The sequence below is a fragment of the Lingula anatina genome, chromosome 7 (genome assembly GCF_051362555.1).
Source record: "Lingula anatina isolate TDL-2025a chromosome 7, LinAna3.0, whole genome shotgun sequence".
NCBI classification, from domain to species: Eukaryota; Metazoa; Brachiopoda; class Lingulata; order Lingulida; family Lingulidae; genus Lingula; species Lingula anatina.
In genome coordinates, this window is record NC_141773.1 from 6,347,935 (window position 1) to 6,366,552 (window position 18,618).

The 18,618-nt window shown below is 41.8% G+C and overlaps 4 protein-coding genes across 4 annotated transcripts; all 4 read left to right on the forward strand.

Annotated features, from left to right (window-relative positions):
• Positions 1–2,743: 2,743 nt before the first annotated feature.
• On the forward strand, positions 2,744–4,684 carry LOC106175799 (UDP-glucuronosyltransferase 2C1-like). The gene has a single exon (XM_013557949.2). It carries the CDS (start codon positions 2,805–2,807, stop codon positions 4,410–4,412), a length of 1,608 nt encoding a protein of 535 aa, XP_013413403.2. The 5' UTR covers positions 2,744–2,804; the 3' UTR covers positions 4,413–4,684.
• Positions 4,685–6,286: 1,602 nt separating this feature from the next.
• LOC106175800 (UDP-glucuronosyltransferase 1-2) lies at positions 6,287–8,622 on the forward strand. Its single transcript, XM_087016951.1, has one exon. The coding sequence runs from the start codon at positions 6,742–6,744 to the stop codon at positions 8,338–8,340; it is 1,599 nt and encodes a 532-aa protein (XP_086873077.1). The 5' UTR covers positions 6,287–6,741; the 3' UTR covers positions 8,341–8,622.
• Positions 8,623–10,753: 2,131 nt separating this feature from the next.
• On the forward strand, positions 10,754–13,003 carry LOC106175802 (UDP-glucuronosyltransferase 1-2-like). The gene has a single exon (XM_087016952.1). The coding sequence runs from the start codon at positions 11,124–11,126 to the stop codon at positions 12,720–12,722; it is 1,599 nt and encodes a 532-aa protein (XP_086873078.1). The 5' UTR covers positions 10,754–11,123; the 3' UTR covers positions 12,723–13,003.
• Positions 13,004–14,021: 1,018 nt separating this feature from the next.
• Positions 14,022–15,955, forward strand: LOC106175810 (UDP-glucuronosyltransferase 2C1-like). The gene has a single exon (XM_087016950.1). It carries the CDS (start codon positions 14,089–14,091, stop codon positions 15,685–15,687), a length of 1,599 nt encoding a protein of 532 aa, XP_086873076.1. The 5' UTR covers positions 14,022–14,088; the 3' UTR covers positions 15,688–15,955.
• Positions 15,956–18,618: the final 2,663 nt, after the last annotated feature.

Consider the following 18,618-nt stretch of genomic DNA (forward strand, 5'->3'; position numbering starts at 1 on the left):
TTTTCTTCTTTCTTTTTTTTTTTTTTTTGTAATAATCTCTTCAAAGGTTATTGCAGAGTACTGGCAACCATGGAGGTCACGTGGTCGGATGGCAAGCACAGATTTCAGATAAATTGCTATAACTACCTGCGATGCTACCTGCAAAGACGTCACGTGCTAGCGTAAGCTATAGCTAGCGAAAAGAATTGATTGTCCAAGTTGAATTTCTCTTTCATCAGTCTTGAATAATAAAAAAGTTACCAGATTTATCTGATCTCACACAAAAGACATTAACTTTCTAAATTATAAATCTTCGTTACTGTCGCGCGCAGCACCATTTTAAGCCTCGGTCACAACCGGACGCACGAATTTTAGGATCGTACGTCCCCTACGAATTTTGGGTGCAGCGGAGGCCGTGGAGTTCGTAGGGGTAGAGGAAAGTCCGCCTTGCAAGTCGCAAGGGCTTCATGAGTTGTCCTTTCAAGCAGTGACGCTAATTGCAAGGAGCGATGGCCGTGGAAATTGCACTCACTCCTTGAGTTTGTGTTGCTTCCTGCGTATGTGGCACACACTCACCACTACTCAACACGCAAAGGGCACTTGCTTCTTCATGGCTTGCGCCGTGCGTTTTGCACAACCAGGCCTACCCAACTACCAGACTCGGCACCTAAGGATCCTGAATTAACCGGTATATCGGACCACACTACCCGTTTTCAAGGTGTGTGTCAGATCGCATTTCGGAGTATCATACCCCAGAGCAAATTTTGTAGCACGACTGCGGGCTCATCCACGCTCGGCTGAACAACCTTAAACTGTACTCTTACTTTAGAGTACTCTATTTTATTGTCCCTATGGGGATATATGGGGACTTTGCGACATTCGGTTTGAATGTTTTAACCACTTTTGATAGGTGTTTTTTTTTTCCACTGTATTAGATTAATGTGGCAGTCTGGTAGTTGGGTAGGCCTGACAACGCACGTCTCACTTGCTAACTCCATGCAAGGGGACCAAGTTACGCGTGCGGCCTTGCTGTTCGCAGGCTATTCGTACAATCGTTTGGACATGTACAACATCCTCCGTAGGTGCTTACGGGCTGTCTGCGAACTCGAATTTTCGTAAGAAGGACCTCAGTGGGACCAGGCCTACCCAATTACCAGACTCGGCACATAAGGACCTTGAATTAACCGTTATATCGGTCCACACTACCCGTTTTCAAGGTGTGTGTCAGATCGCATTTCGGAGTATCAGTCAGAACACGGACAGGATGAGCCCGCGGTCGCCCTACAAAATTTGTTCTGGGGTATGATATTCCAAAATGCGATCTGACACACACCTTGAAAACGGGTAGTGTGGTCCGATATAACGGTTAATTCAAGATCCTTATGTGCCTTATGTACCCCAATCAGTTGATGATCAACTTCAAGTACATAATCCCCACCCGGCCAACCCAATAAATTTGTGAATGCTTACCAACGCCCCCCCCCTCCCTCTTCCCCTCAAACTTTGCCTCCTTTTTCGCGCCTGTCTACATATATGATTAGTCTTGCTGTCTCTGAAAATGGTACACATGGGGGTCCATGAAAAATATCTTTCAACTTTGCGTACAGTTACAAGCAATGATTTATAAATTTCTGTTCAATTTGCAGTCGTAAACTCAAAATATCGAGGATTTTTGATAACTTTGACTTGGGCAGATCTAGGATATAAATACGCATACCCTCGCATTTTTGAGCTTACATCTACACATTGAAAAGAAATATATAAATCATTGATATATGCGATGCAATGCGACGGGGAATCAATCAACAGCATAATGCTTTTAATTCTTTAGGGAGATTAACTTAAGAATAAAAAATATCATGAATACTTCACGTAAGTTCAATCATAGCCTGGTTTTAGTTACACACATTATGTGATGCAGTGGCGGATTTAGAGGGGGGCAGGGCAGGGGGGGGGGAGGTGCGGCTTCGCATCTGCGGACCCCCTCCCCTTCAAATAATCCTGGATAAGCCCCTGTGATGCTATATTCAGATATAACCACTGACAAGGTTGAAGGTGACCAAATGAGCACACTTGAAGACTGACTAACTTAGTTGATCAATGCTTATTTGTACTAACATATAGCGTAAGTAACTAAAAGTGGGGCAGAGGGAGTATGATATCGTTCCATGCTTGAAACTTCTCAACTTATCAGTTCACTAGAGCTCAGTGTGGTAATAAAACCCCCTTTACACTGGACGGCGTCCTTTTTGGGTCCTTTGTGCGACCCTGAAACTGGCGTCGCTGAGGTTGAAGAAAGAAGGCACAAGCATCGCTGTTGTTGCAGAAAAAATGCTCAATGACCGGCCAGTTGTTGGCACATATATATATATTTTTTCACTCTCAAACGGGGCCGTACTACGGGACGCAGAAAGGACGCCGCCCAGTGTAAAGGGGGCTTGATTGGAGATAAGATGCCTGCAAGTTGCCAATGGCTCTACTGATCGGCCATCGGTGCATTCAGAGGCAGTTGATCTGTGGACTAACTAGTCCGCGGATCAAATATGGCGCCATCCACTTGAAAAAGTGCCGAGATTTTATTACTCTTCCCCGGCAGGATCGGCGCGCTTTGGCCTCAGGTATCAATTGTTAAGTGCGCCCCATATTTGATCCGAGCACCTGTTAGTCCGTGGAACAACAGGTTGTGAATATGGTCTATCAAGTAACTGACGAGGGGCAAAATACAGGACAGTCTGGGTCATAGACCAACCTTATTTTTCTTGCTGGCTCTTGTCAACACGTTATTCTTCTGTCTGCTCGGTTATTTAAAGTTGTCTGTATCATAAATGAACGAGATGGCAAGTAAAACTGGTATGTCACTGGCTGTATTGTACGTTCTTTTGTTGTGCTCTTCAACCTCTGACGGTGCAAGAATTCTGTCGCTGGTTTACCCTGGAAGGAGCCAATTAGGCCTTACCGTGACAGTGCTGTCAGAGCTGAAAGGTCGAGGGCACGACGTTTGGGCGGTGTTTGCGGACACGTTCGAAATATCGCAATCGCTGCTGCAAGAAAGTGAAATTAATCTGCTGACTTTTAGATCAAAGGAGAAGATGTTTCTGGACGATCCAGAGTTACAGAGGGACATTTACATGGCGGCCGTTGAAAAACCAGAACTACGCAGAAGCCTGTTCCATTTGGCGTCCACTATTCAAAAAGCTTCTAGGATATTCGAAAGTTATTTGGAAGAGATGTTTGTGGACAAGGAACTGGACAGAAAGGTCAGGGAGTTGAACTTTGACCTCATGATTGTTTACGGTTATTGGTTTTTTGCAAAGGCCTACCTCTTCCCTCACCGGTATGCGGTCCCTTACGTGTCCATAGTCCTAGATATGCAGCAGCTTGCTGGTGTTCCAATGCTGCCTTCATTTGTCCCTAGTCTAGCGATAACTGCCAAGTGCTCCGACAACATGAGTCTTTCTCAGCGAATGCTCAATATCGTTCCTTACGTTTTACTGAGGCATTCCTTACAACCTATTACGCCGGAACTTTCCCAGAAGCATGCCCCGGGACGCCCTTACATGTCTACGCCAGAGCTGATGGCAGAATCAGAGTTGTGGATAGTGGACGGAGGCCAGCCCGCCATTGACCACGTCAAACCGTCACTGCCCAACGTCAAGTACCTGGGAGGTCTTATGACGCGACCCGCAAAGCCACTGCCGAAAGACTTGGAAACTTTTCTAAAAAGGCATGACCACGGCGTGGTTCTTGTATCGTTCGGCTCCCTGGTCAAATACATGCCGGACAGAGTAGTTCAGGAACTTTTCGAAGCCTTCAAGAACGTGCCTCATGGTGTTATATGGAAGTATAATGGACAACCACTAAAGAATGTCCCGGATCATGTTAAGATTATGTCTTGGATGCCACAGAATGATATTTTGGGGCATCCTAACACTAAGCTCTTTATAACACACGCTGGAAACAACGGGCAGATGGAGGCACTATACCACGGTGTGCCCATGATAAGCATACCTTTGTTCGGTGACCAAGATTACAACGCGGCAAGGGCGGAACAAAAAGGCATTGCAATAACAATGGACCCGGCATTCTTAAAATCCGAGGATCTTATTTCTGCCATTAATATGATGATGCAAAATGAGACCTATGCCAAGAATATGCGTAGGGCGTCCGCCATTTTCCGCGATCAACCTGGCACCCCCGTGGAACTGGCAGGTTTTTGGATTGACCACGTGATCAAATATGGCGGTTCCTATATGAAGTCCCATGCAAGATTGCTTCCCTGGTACCAGTTCTATATGCTTGATGTTATGTTGGTGTTTATAGCAATTATGTTTATGATTTTTTTGTTCTGTGCAGTTTGTTGTTCTTTTGTGTGCAAAAAATTACGTAGTCATTCAACTTCCGCTGGGAAACAAAATACTAAAAAGACCGAATAGAGCATAATTTTACTTTGTAACGAAATATATTACCTCTGCATATATTTCAGTATTTTTTCATTGCGAATGTGTCTAAACAGATAGACTATGTCTTATTTAAACTTCTCAGATAGATTCCCAACCTTTTTCGCCGTTTCTATCTACACTGTAACTTCAAATTCAATCGTATTTCATGGACGACGTGGCAAGAAAGCATTGTTTAGACTCTCAAAAAAGTTAATTGTTGTTAATTCACATATCAAGAAAGCTAAATAAAGTGGATATGGAATACCGGTTTGGCATTATCTCTCAGTTTTCATAATTCGGAAGCTGAATATCTGTGATTGTCAAATACACGAAAACGACAAACAGCATCCTCTTTTGTGGATGGTGATAGAATGCTAGTATCGACCCTTTATAAATCAATTTCTCAAAATTAGTGATTGACGCTTGATGCCTACCAATGGTGTGCATGTTCCATTTTTCCCTTGTGACGTCACAATTTACTTTTGACTTCCTCGCATTCGTCGGTGTGGCAACCGCCGGAAATGAATAATTAAATGATTTATTGAGTATGTAAAATTTTTATCCTGTCCATGATCTCAATTCTGTCTGCAGCTACATGGGTATTAAAAAATTACTATAGAAAATTGTTCAAATTCTCAAAATGGCATGTACTTTCAGTAATAAAATCAGACTAGTAAATTGTCATTAGAGCTGTCTTTCAGCTCCCTTTCTCAAAGACAAATACAATGACCACACCTTGTGGGGAACCCCCTTAGACCATCCCGGGCCCCACATTACATTAAATAACACTTATTAATATTAAAATCCCAGGGTTTGGGCACAATGGGCTGTTCTTGGGATAACGCTATCTGCAATACTGCTACAGAGATTCCCAGGTTCCTTGTCTTAAACTCTTCACACGGAAAAGAATGAAACTACATGTTGTAACTTCAACAGAATAATATTTCTTTGCTACACTAACAGTTACATGGTACAAGCCTCTCTCTCCTCCTCTCTCTCTTCTATCCAGTCTCAATTCTACATCTTCCTCTCCTCCCTTCTCTCCTCTATCCAGTCATTTCTACATCTCACTCCTCCCTAGGTTTAAGTTCCCAGATTTTTTATACTAAACTTTATCTACTAAATTGTCAATCACAAAACTTAAAAACTGATTGGTTACTTCATACGCAAGTCCACCCCTTCCTGGTGGTCACTGTTAATAAATCCCTGTAATCAAGTTCTAACAAATTACCGGCTTCGAAACAAAGGACATTAAAATTTGAACTGCAAGGTGTGAAGTACATGTTTTATCTAAAGCTACTTATACAACATGGCTTCTCATGTATGAATTTTATGAAACAATGGCTTCCTCTGATTGAGTTAATACTACACCAAGTATGCAAGTTTTAAAGGTACTAATTACACTTTTTTTTATACTGTGGTTCCTGACAACCTGTGAAGGTCATATCTGTTTTAGTTCTATTTGCTACAATGACACCAACTGATAAGATCACTTTCTTCCAATTAAACCACCTCAAGGGGCTCTATGATTGTTTGAAGATCGAGGTAAGTTCTGTTCAATCGCTGTCAGTGGACAGATTCATCCGATAACAAAGACATTGCAACTTCTTACCTGAAAAACAATCAGAACTGCAGCTCATATAATTACAGTGTAAGAGAGGTGCATTTCAATCGCTTATAAAATCGGCATCAATACTAGAAAAGGTCCTTGATGGCCATTTCCTGGCACTATATACCTATGCTGATATAATTAAACAGTTGTCAAGTTTAATTATCAACCGGTGTGAGAGATACAGACGATCAAAGTTGATCATTTTAACATTGGGAGTAATGGAGCTTACGGATTGGTTTACCCTAGTCCGGGCATGGCGGCCATCTTGTGACGTCATGCCGACTGTAAGAATAGGGGTGAAGGTGTCGAAACTAGCACACTTAGAGACTGCATGAACAAAGGAAGTCGACCCATATGCGTCCTTGTACTGTACAAACATAGAGCGCACATAACTAAAAGTGGAGTCAGAGGGAGCATGATATATTTGTCATCTTTCTGTTCTCGGGATATCTCGACTTATCATGGAAGTTACCAAGGGCACTTTTGGGCCCCGTAACTCGATGGCATCGCGCATTGCGACCGATCGCAGGCGTCTCCATTCCATAACTAGCCCATACTCGCGTCATATAATACATTTAGGGGAACTGACGGAAGCCAAAATATAGGACAGTCTGGGTCATAGATATAGGTTCTCTTACAGACTGTTGTCAACACGTTATATTCTTCTGTCGGCTCGGTTATTTATACTTGTCTATGTCATAAAGGAACGAGATGACGAGTAAAACTGGTATGTCACTGGCTGTATTGTACGTTCTTTTGTTGTGCTCTTCAACCTCTGACGGTGCAAGAATTCTGTCGCTGGTTTACCCTGGAAAGAGCCAGTTAGGCCTAACCGTGACAGTGCTGTCAGAGCTGAAAAGTCGAGGGCACGACGTTTGGGCAGTGTTTGCGGACACGTTCGAAATATCGGCCTCGATGTTGCGAGAAAGCGGAATTAATCTGCTGACTTTTAGATCTAAGGAGAAAATGTTTCTGGACGATCCGGAGGTACAGAGAGATATTTTAATGGCGGCCGTTGAAAACCCAGAACTACGCACAAGCCTGTTTCATATAACGTCCGCTATTCAAAAATTGTCTAGGATATTCGAAAGTTATTTAGAAGAGATGTTTGTGGACAAGGAACTGGACAGAAAGGTCAGTGAGTTAAACTTTGACCTCATGATTGTAAGCGGTTATTGGTTTTTTGCAAAAGCCTATCTCTTCCCTCACCGGTATGCCGTTCCTTACGTGTCAATAGTCCTAGATATGCAGCAGCTTGCTGGTGTTCCAATGCTGCCTTCATTTGTCCCTAGTCTAGCGATAACTGCCAAGTGCTCCGACAACATGAGTCTTTCTCAACGAATTCTAAACGTTCTTCCTTACCTTTTCCTGAAGCATTCCTTACAACCTATTACGCCGGAACTTTCCCAGAAGCATGCCCCGGGACGCCCTTACATGTCTACGCCAGAGCTGATGGCAGAATCAGAGTTGTGGATAGTGAACGGAGGCCAGCCCGCCATTGACCACGTCAAACCGTCACTGCCCAACGTCAAGTACCTGGGAGGTCTCATGACGCGACCCGCAAAGCCACTGCCTAAAGACTTGGAAACTTTTCTTAAAAAGCATGGCCACGGCGTGGCTCTTGTATCGTTCGGCTCCGTGATCAAATACATGCCGGACAGAGTAGTTCAGGAACTTCTCGAAGCCTTCAAGAACGTGCCTTATGGCGTTATATGGAAGTATAATGGGCCGCCGTTAAAGAATGTCCCGGATCATGTTAAGATTGTGTCTTGGATGCCACAGAATGATATTTTGGGTCATCCTAACACTAAGCTCTTTATAACACACGCTGGAAACAACGGGCAGATGGAGGCACTATACCACGGTGTGCCCATGATAAGCATACCTTTGTTCGGTGACCAAGATTACAACGCGGCAAGGGCGGAACAAAAAGGCATCGCAATAACAATGGACGCGGCATTCTTAAAATCCGAGGATCTTATTTCTGCTATTAATATGATGATGGAAAATGAGACCTATGCCAAGAATATGCGCAGGGCGTCCGCCATTTTTCGCGATCAACCCGGCACCCCAGTGGAACTGGCAGGTTTCTGGATTGACCACGTGATCAAATATGGCGGTTCCTATATGAAGTCCCATGCAAGACTGCTTCCCTGGTACCAGTTCTATATGCTTGATGTTATGTTGGTTTTTTTAGCAATGATTTTATTAATTTGTTTGTTCTGTGGAGTTTGTTGTTCGTTTGTTTGCAAAAAATTACGTGGCCAGTCAACTTCAGCTGGGAAACAAAAGACCCAAAAGACCGAATAGAGCATAATTTTTACTTTGTAACAAAATTCAGTATATTACCTCTGCGTATATTTCAGTATTTTTTTCATTGCGAATGTGTCTAAAGAGATAGACTCTGTTTTATTTAAACTCTTCAGATAGATTCCCAATCTTTTTCGCCGTTTCTATTTACACTGTAACTTCAATTTCCATCGTTTTTCATGGACGACGTGGCAAGAAAGCATTGTTTAGACTCTCAAAAAAGTAACTTGTTGTTAATTCATACATATCAAGAAAGCTAAATAAAATGGATGTGGACAACCAGTTTGGACCATGATATTATCTCCCAGTTTTCATAATTCGGAAGCCGAATGGCTGTTTTGATCTTATCGGGTTACATTGCTTGAACAGTAAATATATTTATTGTCAAAGACACGAAAACGACAAACAGTATCCTCTTTCGTGGATGAGGATAGAATGGTAGTATTGTCCCTTTATAAATTTATTTATTAAAATTCGTGATGACGCTTGGTGCCTACCAATACTGTTCATGACGCATTTTTCCCTTGTGACGTCACAATTCACTTTTATATGCAGTATTGATCATCATTATAGTCTGACCATTTTGAGTGATACTGAAATTGATATAGACTATCTTTCAGATCCACAAAACTCGCAAACGACACAATCTGCACGAGCAATGTGATATGAGTCCATCGCCTTGGTAACTAGACAGAATTTGATTGACTTTTTGCAATAAAACTTTTAATACTCTCTCTCTCTCTTTCTCTCTCCAAAAACCAAAATTAAAAATTTGAGGTTAATGCAGAAGATTATTATAATCCAAAATTTGTTTTATTTTTCAGGAGAAAAAACATTGTTTGTAGACAAATGTCCGAAATTTATGAAACAGAATCGGACGTACCTACCTTAAGCTTGATATTGACGAGATTAACTTTGTGACTGTGACTTTGATGAGCCACGTGCAATATTTTGCGGTCTATTAATTTCTTAGATAGAAATATTTGGTTCGCTGGACTGCACCAGTCAAGAACTCACTTCGTCTCTACTCGTTGCAAGTCCGCAGTAGGATTTCACTGACTGTTTTTTTTTATTCCATTCAGTTTATTCTTTATGATACCATAAAACCAGGCAAAAGTTATGTAAATTATCGGACCACTTGAACCTTCATAGATGGTTACATGTAATAATATTTTCTTCTGTAGAGATTGCACGCTTAAAAAAAGAAATGATCGATCTACTTTAAATATGGGAATTAACGACGTTTATCTCAACAAAAGTCCGTTTCCCGCCAAAATGAAAAGCTGTTTTCTATTTAAGCAACATTGATCAACCAAACCAAATAGTACGACAAAAAACTGACTATTACATAGGGTTGTAAAGTGAAATGAAACGCTCATCACGTACGTTAACCGGTCAATTTCAGGAGTTTACACAAGTACTCATCAGAAAATTGGAAATGTCCAATTTCTCTTCTCTCAACGCGTTGTTTGCCGTTGTACTGCACTAAAGTCTAGCACAGTGCTTCATATGACACTGTACTACGCCATGAATACGCTTCACTATTCTGGTACGTATATCTAATTATTATTAAAATAAAAATAATTATTGAATAATTTAAAAAAAACTCATGGGTTCTTCCTGCCTTTCTCTTTAATTGCATCTGTATGTTATTGGGTATTGTGTTTGTGTGGAAAAGCCCCCTGTTGTTGTTGCGGTTGTTGTAGCCCTACGATTTGTCTGAACATTTCTTTTCCGGAATCTTCGTGCAATACTTTTGTCCCCCATTTGTATATACCAATATCTTATGTAACTAACAATGGATAAGTTTAACGATAGTGACCAGCATTCAGTGTGGTGAATGTGTTAGCTGTGCCCTCACAGCTCACCAAATGCTGATCTCCTACGGTACCCCTTATTCAACCGGTCGAGATTCGACGCGTGGTGAGTCGTGTGAGAGGCGGAGAGACCATTTCAGGATTAAGCGGTCTTTCTTTCATGTAGGTCCGCCATTTTTAGATCGCGACCTAGCTAGCACTCGGCTCTTCTCGATCTGAATGGTGCCTCAGTGATCGAAAACCCTCGCAATTTTGAGTTAACGTCTATGCATTGAAAAGGAAAAAAAAATATTGATATGTGCGATAGTCCGACGGGGACCCAAGCGACAGCATAACAGTTTTAGTTCTTTGGGGAGTTTTCACTTTAGAATAAAACAAAAAAAATATCATCAATACTTCACCTACCAAACATTTCATGCTTGTGGACGTTTGTGGCCGTTTGTGGTAGTTAATTAGATCTAACTTCATCATAGCCATGTTTCAGTTAGAGACATTACGTGATGCTATATTCAGATACAACACTGATAGGGGTGAAGGTGGTGAAACTAGCACACTTAGAGACTGCATGAACAAAGGAAGATGACCCGTATGCCTCCTTGTACTGTACCAACAAATAGCGTACGTAACTAAAAGTGGAGTCAGAGGGAGTATGATATCTTTGTCATCTTTCCGTTCTCGGGATTTCTCGACTTATCATGGAAGTTACCAAGGGCACTTCTGGGCCCCGTAACTCGATAGCATCACGCATTGCGACCATTCGCAGGCGTCTCCATTCCTTAAATCGCCCATACTCGCCCCATATAATACATTTAGGGGGCCTGATCGGCTATATCACGTAACTGACGGTAGCCAAAATATAGGACAGCCTGGGTCATAGATCTAGGTTCTCTTGCAGACTGTTGTCAACACGTTATATTCTTCTGTCGGCTCGGTTATTTATAGTTGTCTATGTCATAAAGGAACGAGATGGCGAGCAAAGCTGTTTTGTCACTGGCTGTATTGTACGTTCTTTTGTTGCGTTCTTCAACCTCTGACGGTGGAAGGATTTTGTCGCTGGTTTACCCTGGTAAGAGCCTGTTAAGCCTTACCGTGACAGTGCTGACAGAACTGAAAAGTCGAGGGCACGACGTTTGGGCGGTGTATGCGGACACGTTCGAAATATCGGCCTCGATGTTGCGAGAAAGCGGTATTAATCTGCTGACTTTTACATCTAAGGAGAAAATGTTTCTGGACGATCCGGAGGTACAGAGAGATATTTTAATGGCGGCCGTTGAAAACCCAGAACTACGCACAAGCCTTTTTCATTTAACGTCCACTATTCAAAAATTTACTAGTATATTCGAAAGTTATTTGGAAGAGATGTTTGTGGACAAGGAACTGGACAGAAAGGTCAGGGAGTTGAAATTTGACCTCATGATTGTTTGCGGTTATTGGTTTTTTGCAAAAGCCTACCTCTTCCCTCACCGGTATGCGGTTCCTTACGTGTCCATAGTCCTAGATATGCAGCAGCTTGCTGGTGTACCAATGCTTCCTTCATTTGTCCCTAGTCTAGCGATAACTGCCAAGTACTCCGACAAAATGAGTCTTCCTCAGCGAATGCTCAACATCGTTCCTTACGTCTTACTGAAGCATTCCATACAACCTATTTCGCCGGAACTTTCCAAGAAGCATGCCCCGGGGCGCCCTTACATGTCTACGCCAGAACTGATGGCAGAATCAGAGTTGTGGATAGTGGACGGAGGCCAGCCCGCCATTGACCACGTCAAACCGTCACTGCCCAACGTCAAGTACCTGGGAGGTCTTGTGACGCGACCCGCAAAGCCACTGCCGAAAGACTTGGAGACTTTTCTCAAAAAACATGACCACGGCGTGGTTCTTGTGTCGTTCGGCTCCCTGGTCAAATACATGCCGGACAGAGTAGTTCAGGAACTTTTCGAAGCCTTCAAGAACGTGCCTTATGGTGTTATATGGAAGTATAATGGGCAGCCGCTAAATAATGTCCCGGGTCATGTCAAGATTATGTCTTGGATGCCACAGAATGATATTTTGGGGCATCCTAACACTAAGCTCTTTATAACACACGCTGGAAACAACGGGCAGATGGAGGCACTATACCACGGTGTGCCCATGATAAGCATACCTTTGTTCGGTGACCAAGATTACAACGCGGCAAGGGCGGAACAAAAAGGCATCGCAATAACAATGGACGCGGCATTCTTAAAATCCGAGAATCTTATTTCAGCCATTAATATGATGATGCAAAATGAGACCTACGCCAAGAATATGCGTAGGGCGTCCGCCATTTTCCGCGATCAACCTGGCACCCCCGTGGAACTGGCAGGTTTCTGGATTGACCACGTAATCAATTATGGCGGTTCCTATATGAAGTCCCATGCAAGACTACTTCCCTGGTACCAGTTCTATATGCTTGATGTTATGTTGGTGTTTTTAGCAATTATTTTATTGATTTGTTTGTTCTTTGGAGTTTGTTGTTCCTTTGTGTGCAAAAAATTACGTAGTCAGTCAACTTCCGCTGGGAAACAAAAGACCAAAAAGACCGAATAGAGCATAATTTTTTACTTGTGACGAAATATATTACCTCTGCATATATTTCAGTTTTTTTTTCATGGCGAATGTGTCTAAAGAGATAGACTATGTTTTATTTACACTTCTCAGATAGATTCCCATTCTTTTTCGCCGTTTCTATGTACACTGTAACTTCAAATTTCATGGACGATGTGGCAAGAAAGCGTTGATGAGACTCTCAATAAAGGTACTTGTTGTTAATTCATATATCAAGAAAGCTAAATAAAATGGATGTGGAAAACCAGTTTGGTATTATCTCTCAGTTTTCATAATTCGTGCTGAAAGTCTGTTTTGATCTCATCGGTTAACGCTTGGTGCCTACCAATGGTGTTCATGACGCGTTTTCCCTTGTGACGTCACAATATACTTTTGTTGTATTCCTCGCAATCATCGGTGTGGCAACCGCCGGAAATGAATGTGATTGGTATGACAAGAGGCTATTGGTATTATTTTATAATTTGTTATGCTTGTGGATTACTGTAGTCTACGTACCCCTTATTCAACCGGTCGAGATTCGACGCGTGGTGAGTCGTGTGAGAGGCGGAGAGACCATTTCAGGATTAAGCGGTCTTTCTTTCATGTAGGTCCGCCATTTTTAGATCGCGACCTAGCTAGCACTCGGCTCTTCTCGATCTGAATGGTGCCTAAGTGATCGAAAACCCTCGCAATTTTGAGTTAACGTCTACGCATTGAAAAGGAAAAAACATTGATATGTGCGATAGTGCGACGAGGACCCAAGCGACAGCATAACAGTTTTAGTTCTTTCGGGAGTTTTCATTTTAGAATAAAACAAAAAAAATATCATCAATACTTCACATACCAACCATTTCATGCTTGTGGACGTTTGTGGCCGTTTGTGGTAGTAAATTAGATCTAACTTCATCATAGCCATGTTTCAGTTAGAGACATTACGTGATGCTATATTCAGATACAACACTGATAGGGGTGAAGGTGGCAAATGGTGCCTCCTTGTACATGTACTGTACTAACATATTGCGTACGTAACTGAAAGTGGAGTCAGAGGGGGCATGATATCTTTGTCATCTTTCCGTTCTCGGGATTTCTCGACTTATCATGGAAGTTACCAAGGGCACTTATGGGCCCCGTAACTCGATAGCATCGCGCATTGCGACCGATCGCAGGCGTCTCCGTTCCTTAAATCGCCCATACTCGCCCCATATAATACATTTGGGGGCCCTGATCGGCTATATTACGTAACTGACGGAAGCCAAAATATAGCACAGCCTGGGTCATAAATCTTGGTTCTCTTGCAGACTGTTGGCAATTCGTTATATTCATCTGTCGGCCCGGTTATTTATAGTTGTCTATGTCATAAAGGAACGAGATGGCGAGCAAAGCTGTTTTGTCACTGGCTGTATTGTACGTTCTTTTGTTGCGTTCTTCAACCTCTGACGGTGCAAGAATTTTGTCGCTGGTTTACCCTGGGAAAAGCCTGTTAGGCCTTACCGTGACAGTGCTGACAGAACTGAAAAGTCGAGGGCACGAAGTTTGGGCGGTGTATGCGGACACGTTCGAAATATCGGCCTCGGTGTTGCGAGAAAGTGGTATTAATCTGCTGACTTTTAGATCTAAGGAGAAAATGTTTCTGGACGATCCGGAGGTACAGAGAGATATTTTAATGGCGGCAGTTGAAAACCCAGAACTACGCACAAGCCTGTTTCAATTAACGTCCACTATTCAAAAACTTTCTAAGATATTCGAAAGTTATTTGGAAGAGATGTTTGTGGACAAAGAACTACACAGGAAGGTCATCGAGTTGAAATTTGACCTTATGATTGTTTACGGTTATTGGTTTTTTGCAAAAGCCTACCTCTTCCCTCACCGGTATGCGGTCCCCTACGTGTCCATAGTCCTAGATATGCAGCAGCTTGCTGGTGTACCAATGCTTCCTTCATTTGTCCCTAGTCTAGCGATAACTGCCAAGTGCTCCGACAACATGAGTCTTTCTCAGCGAATGCTCAATATCGTTCCTTACGTTTTACTGAGGCATTCCTTACAACCTATTACGCCGGAACTTTCCAAGAAGCATGCCCCGGGGCGCTCGTACATGTCTACGCCAGAGCTGATGGCAGAATCAGAGTTGTGGATAGTGGACGGAGGCCAGCCCGCCATTGACCACGTCAAACCGTCACTGCCCAACGTCAAGTACCTGGGAGGTCTTATGACGCGACCCGCAAAACCACTGCCGAAAGACTTGGAAACTTTTCTTAAAAAGCATGGCCACGGCGTAGTTCTTGTGTCGTTCGGCTCACTGATCAAATACATGCCGGACAGAGTAGTTCAGGAACTTTTCGAAGCCTTCAAGAACGTGCCTTATGGTGTTATATGGAAGTATAATGGGCAGCCGCTAAATAATGTCCCGGATCATGTTAAGATTATGTCTTGGATGCCACAGAATGATATTTTGGGGCATCCTAACACTAAGCTCTTTATAACACACGCTGGAAACAACGGGCAGATGGAGGCACTATACCACGGTGTGCCCATGATAAGCATACCTTTGTTCGGTGACCAAGATTACAACGCGGCAAGGGCGGAACAAAAAGGCATTGCAATAACAATGGACGCGGCATTCTTAAAATCCGAGAATCTTATTTCTGCCATTAATATGATGATGCAAAACGAGACCTATGCCAAGAACATGCGTAGAGCGTCCGCCATTTTTCGCGATCAACCCGGCACCCCCGTGGAACTGGCAGGTTTCTGGATTGACCACGTGATCAAACATGGCGGTTCCTATATGAAGTCCCATGCAAGACTGCTTCCCTGGTACCAGTTCTATATGCTTGACGTTATGTTGGTGTTTTTAGCAATTATTTTATTGATTTGTTTGTTCTTTGGAGTTTGTTGTTCCTTTGTGTGCAAAAAATTGCGTAGTCAGTCAACTTCCGCTGGGAAACAAAAGACCCAAAAGACCGAATAAAGCATAATTTTTACTTTGTAACGAAATATAGTAGGCCTACCGCTGCATATATTTCAGAATTGCTTTCATTGTGTCTAAACAGATAGACTATGTTTTATTTAAACTTCTGAGATAGATTCCCAATCTTTTTCGCCGTTTCTATCTACACTGTAACTTCACTTCAGTAAATTCCATCGTATTTCATGGACGACTCCCAAATAAGTTACCTAATTTGTTGTTAATTCATATATCAAGGAAGCTCAATAAAACGGATGTGGCAAACCAGTTTGGTATTATGTTTCAGTTTTCATAATGCGGAAGCTGAATACATGTGCATCTGTTATTGTCAAAGATACGAAAACGACAAACAGCATCCTCTTTCGTGGATGAGGATAGAATGCTAGTATCGACCCTGTATAAATCAATTTCTTAAAATTAGTGATAACGCTTGGTGCCTACCAATGGTGTCCATGTCGCATTTTTCCCTTGTGACGTCACAATTTACTTTTGACGTCTCCCTCGCCACAATCGTTGGTGTGGCAACCGCCGCAAATGAATGTGATTAGTGATGACAAGAGGCTGTTGGTATTATTTTATAATTTGTTTTGCTTGTTGTGGATTACTTTACGTCGCTCTGAAGCAACGATATAACAGATTCAAGGTAGAAAGTAAATATTGGCCTCCCACGGTATGGAAAAACATGTTTACAAAATCTAAAGGCAAGTTTGCATAATAAATATCAATTTTAAATGAAAATTAAGTCTTAAAAGTTATTGACCATCAGGAACAAGCTTGTAGGAGAAGTTAGATACTGCCACAAATAGTATTTTTGTTCAATTTTGGACATTTAAAGAATACATCTTCTTCAAACATAAAAGATTCATGCCAGTACGGGGCCTACACATGGACCATCGCTGTTAACGCAAATCCGTACAAGCATGTAATGTATAAATATAGACTACATCAAAACTCTCATTTTATAGGCACGTAATATATATGCAGAATTGAGCATCAGTATAAGTAATAATTTTGAATAATACTGAAATTTATATATTTTTCAGAGCCACAAAACTCGCAAACGACGCAATCTGCACGAGCAATTTAATACGAGTCCATCGTCTGGTAACTAGCCAAAATTTGATTGACTTTTTGCGATAAAACTTTTAATACTCTCTCTCTCTTTTTGTTTCTCCAAAAACCAAAATTCAGAATTTGAGGCGAATGCAGATGATTATAATAATCCAAAATTTGTTTTACTTTTCAGTGATCAGGACGGGAGAAAAAAACATTGTTTGCAGACAAATGGTCGAAATTTCGGTATTATGAAACAGAATCGGACCGTACCTACCTTAATATTGACGAGATTAACTTTGTGACTGTGACTTTGATGAGCCACGTGCAATATTTTGCGGTCTATTAATGGCTTAGATAGAAATATTTGGTTCGCTTGACTGAATCAATCAAGAACTCACTTCGTCGCTACTCGTTGCAAGCCCGCAGTAGAAGTTCACTGACTGTTTTTTTTATTCCATTCAGTTTATTCTTTATGATACCATAAAACCAGGCAAAAATTATGTAAATCAAACAATGAACGTTTCCCTGAAATAGGAAATGAAAAGTAGGGACAAGAGCAACTGTCACAATAGTTCTGAATTGTTGTTACCCTGTATATACAAGTACCAGAAAAATTCTTACCACAGTTTTTCAACGTTTCCTTTTTCACGGCTGTTTCCAGTATTAGTGAAGAGACAACAAAATTGTATATGATAATCAAGATTCTACGATATATTCATTGTAAGCAACATATAAATATGATACATACCATTTTATCACCAAAACGGCGGCTATCGCAATAAGTCTGAAAACTGTGCTTGTCATCGGACCACTTGAACCTTCATAGATGGTTACATGTACGCTTCGTAATATTTTCTGAAGAGTTTTTTTGCACGCTTTGAAAAAAAAAAAACAACAAAAAACCATCGACCTACTATACACGTGGGAATTAACGGATTGATAACCACTGGAAAGTATGGGAAGATCGCCGTTTATCTCAACAAAAATCCGTTTCCCGCCAAAATGAAAAGCTGTTATCCCATTTAAGCCACATTGTTCAACCAAACCAAATAATACGACAAGAACTGACTATTGCATAGCGTTGTAAAGTGAAATGAATCACTCATCACTGTACATTAACCGGTCAATTTTAGGAGTTATACAAGAATTTTAAAAGAGCATGATAAAACAACTTACAACTAATAGTACGACATCACTTTAAAATAATGCAAAAATAAGATTGTACCCAAAAGGGTTTGCCTAAAGGGCCAATGACCCATGAATGGACACCCCCAAAGATATACAAATAATAAAAACTCTACTTTAGTACTAAAAAGAACAATGTTTACATCTAAAAACGACAATGTGTACATCTGCAGCGACCCACCCAAGTGCAAACGTTCTCGGGGTCAAAACGCTCCACCAGAAGAGTACCATAGTGCTCTCTGACGGATCGTCTAAACATTGATCTGACAGCCCCTGAACGTGTGCAAATTGGAAGGGCGTTCCAGATGGGAACAACGCGATTGAAAAAGACCGGCAAAACGTTTCGGTTCTACAGAAGTTGGTACTGTGGATGATAAAATGATCTCCCCTTGTGTTTCTGTGTAGAAAAGCTCCCTGTTGTTGTCGTGGTTGTTGTTGGCCTACGCTTTGTCACAACATTCGTTTTCCTGAATCTTTGTGCAATGCTTTTGTCACCCCATTTGATAAATAACTTATACAATATTATAAGCTAACAATGGATCAGTTCAGCGATACTTATCATCATTCAGTGTGTTAGCTGTGCACCACAGAGATCAACTAACACAGTGTGATTTAGCGAGGCCTTGCAGCTGGTAGAGAATAACTTGCCCGGTAACTACCTGGGTCACATTAAATGGAGTAAATCATCGAAAT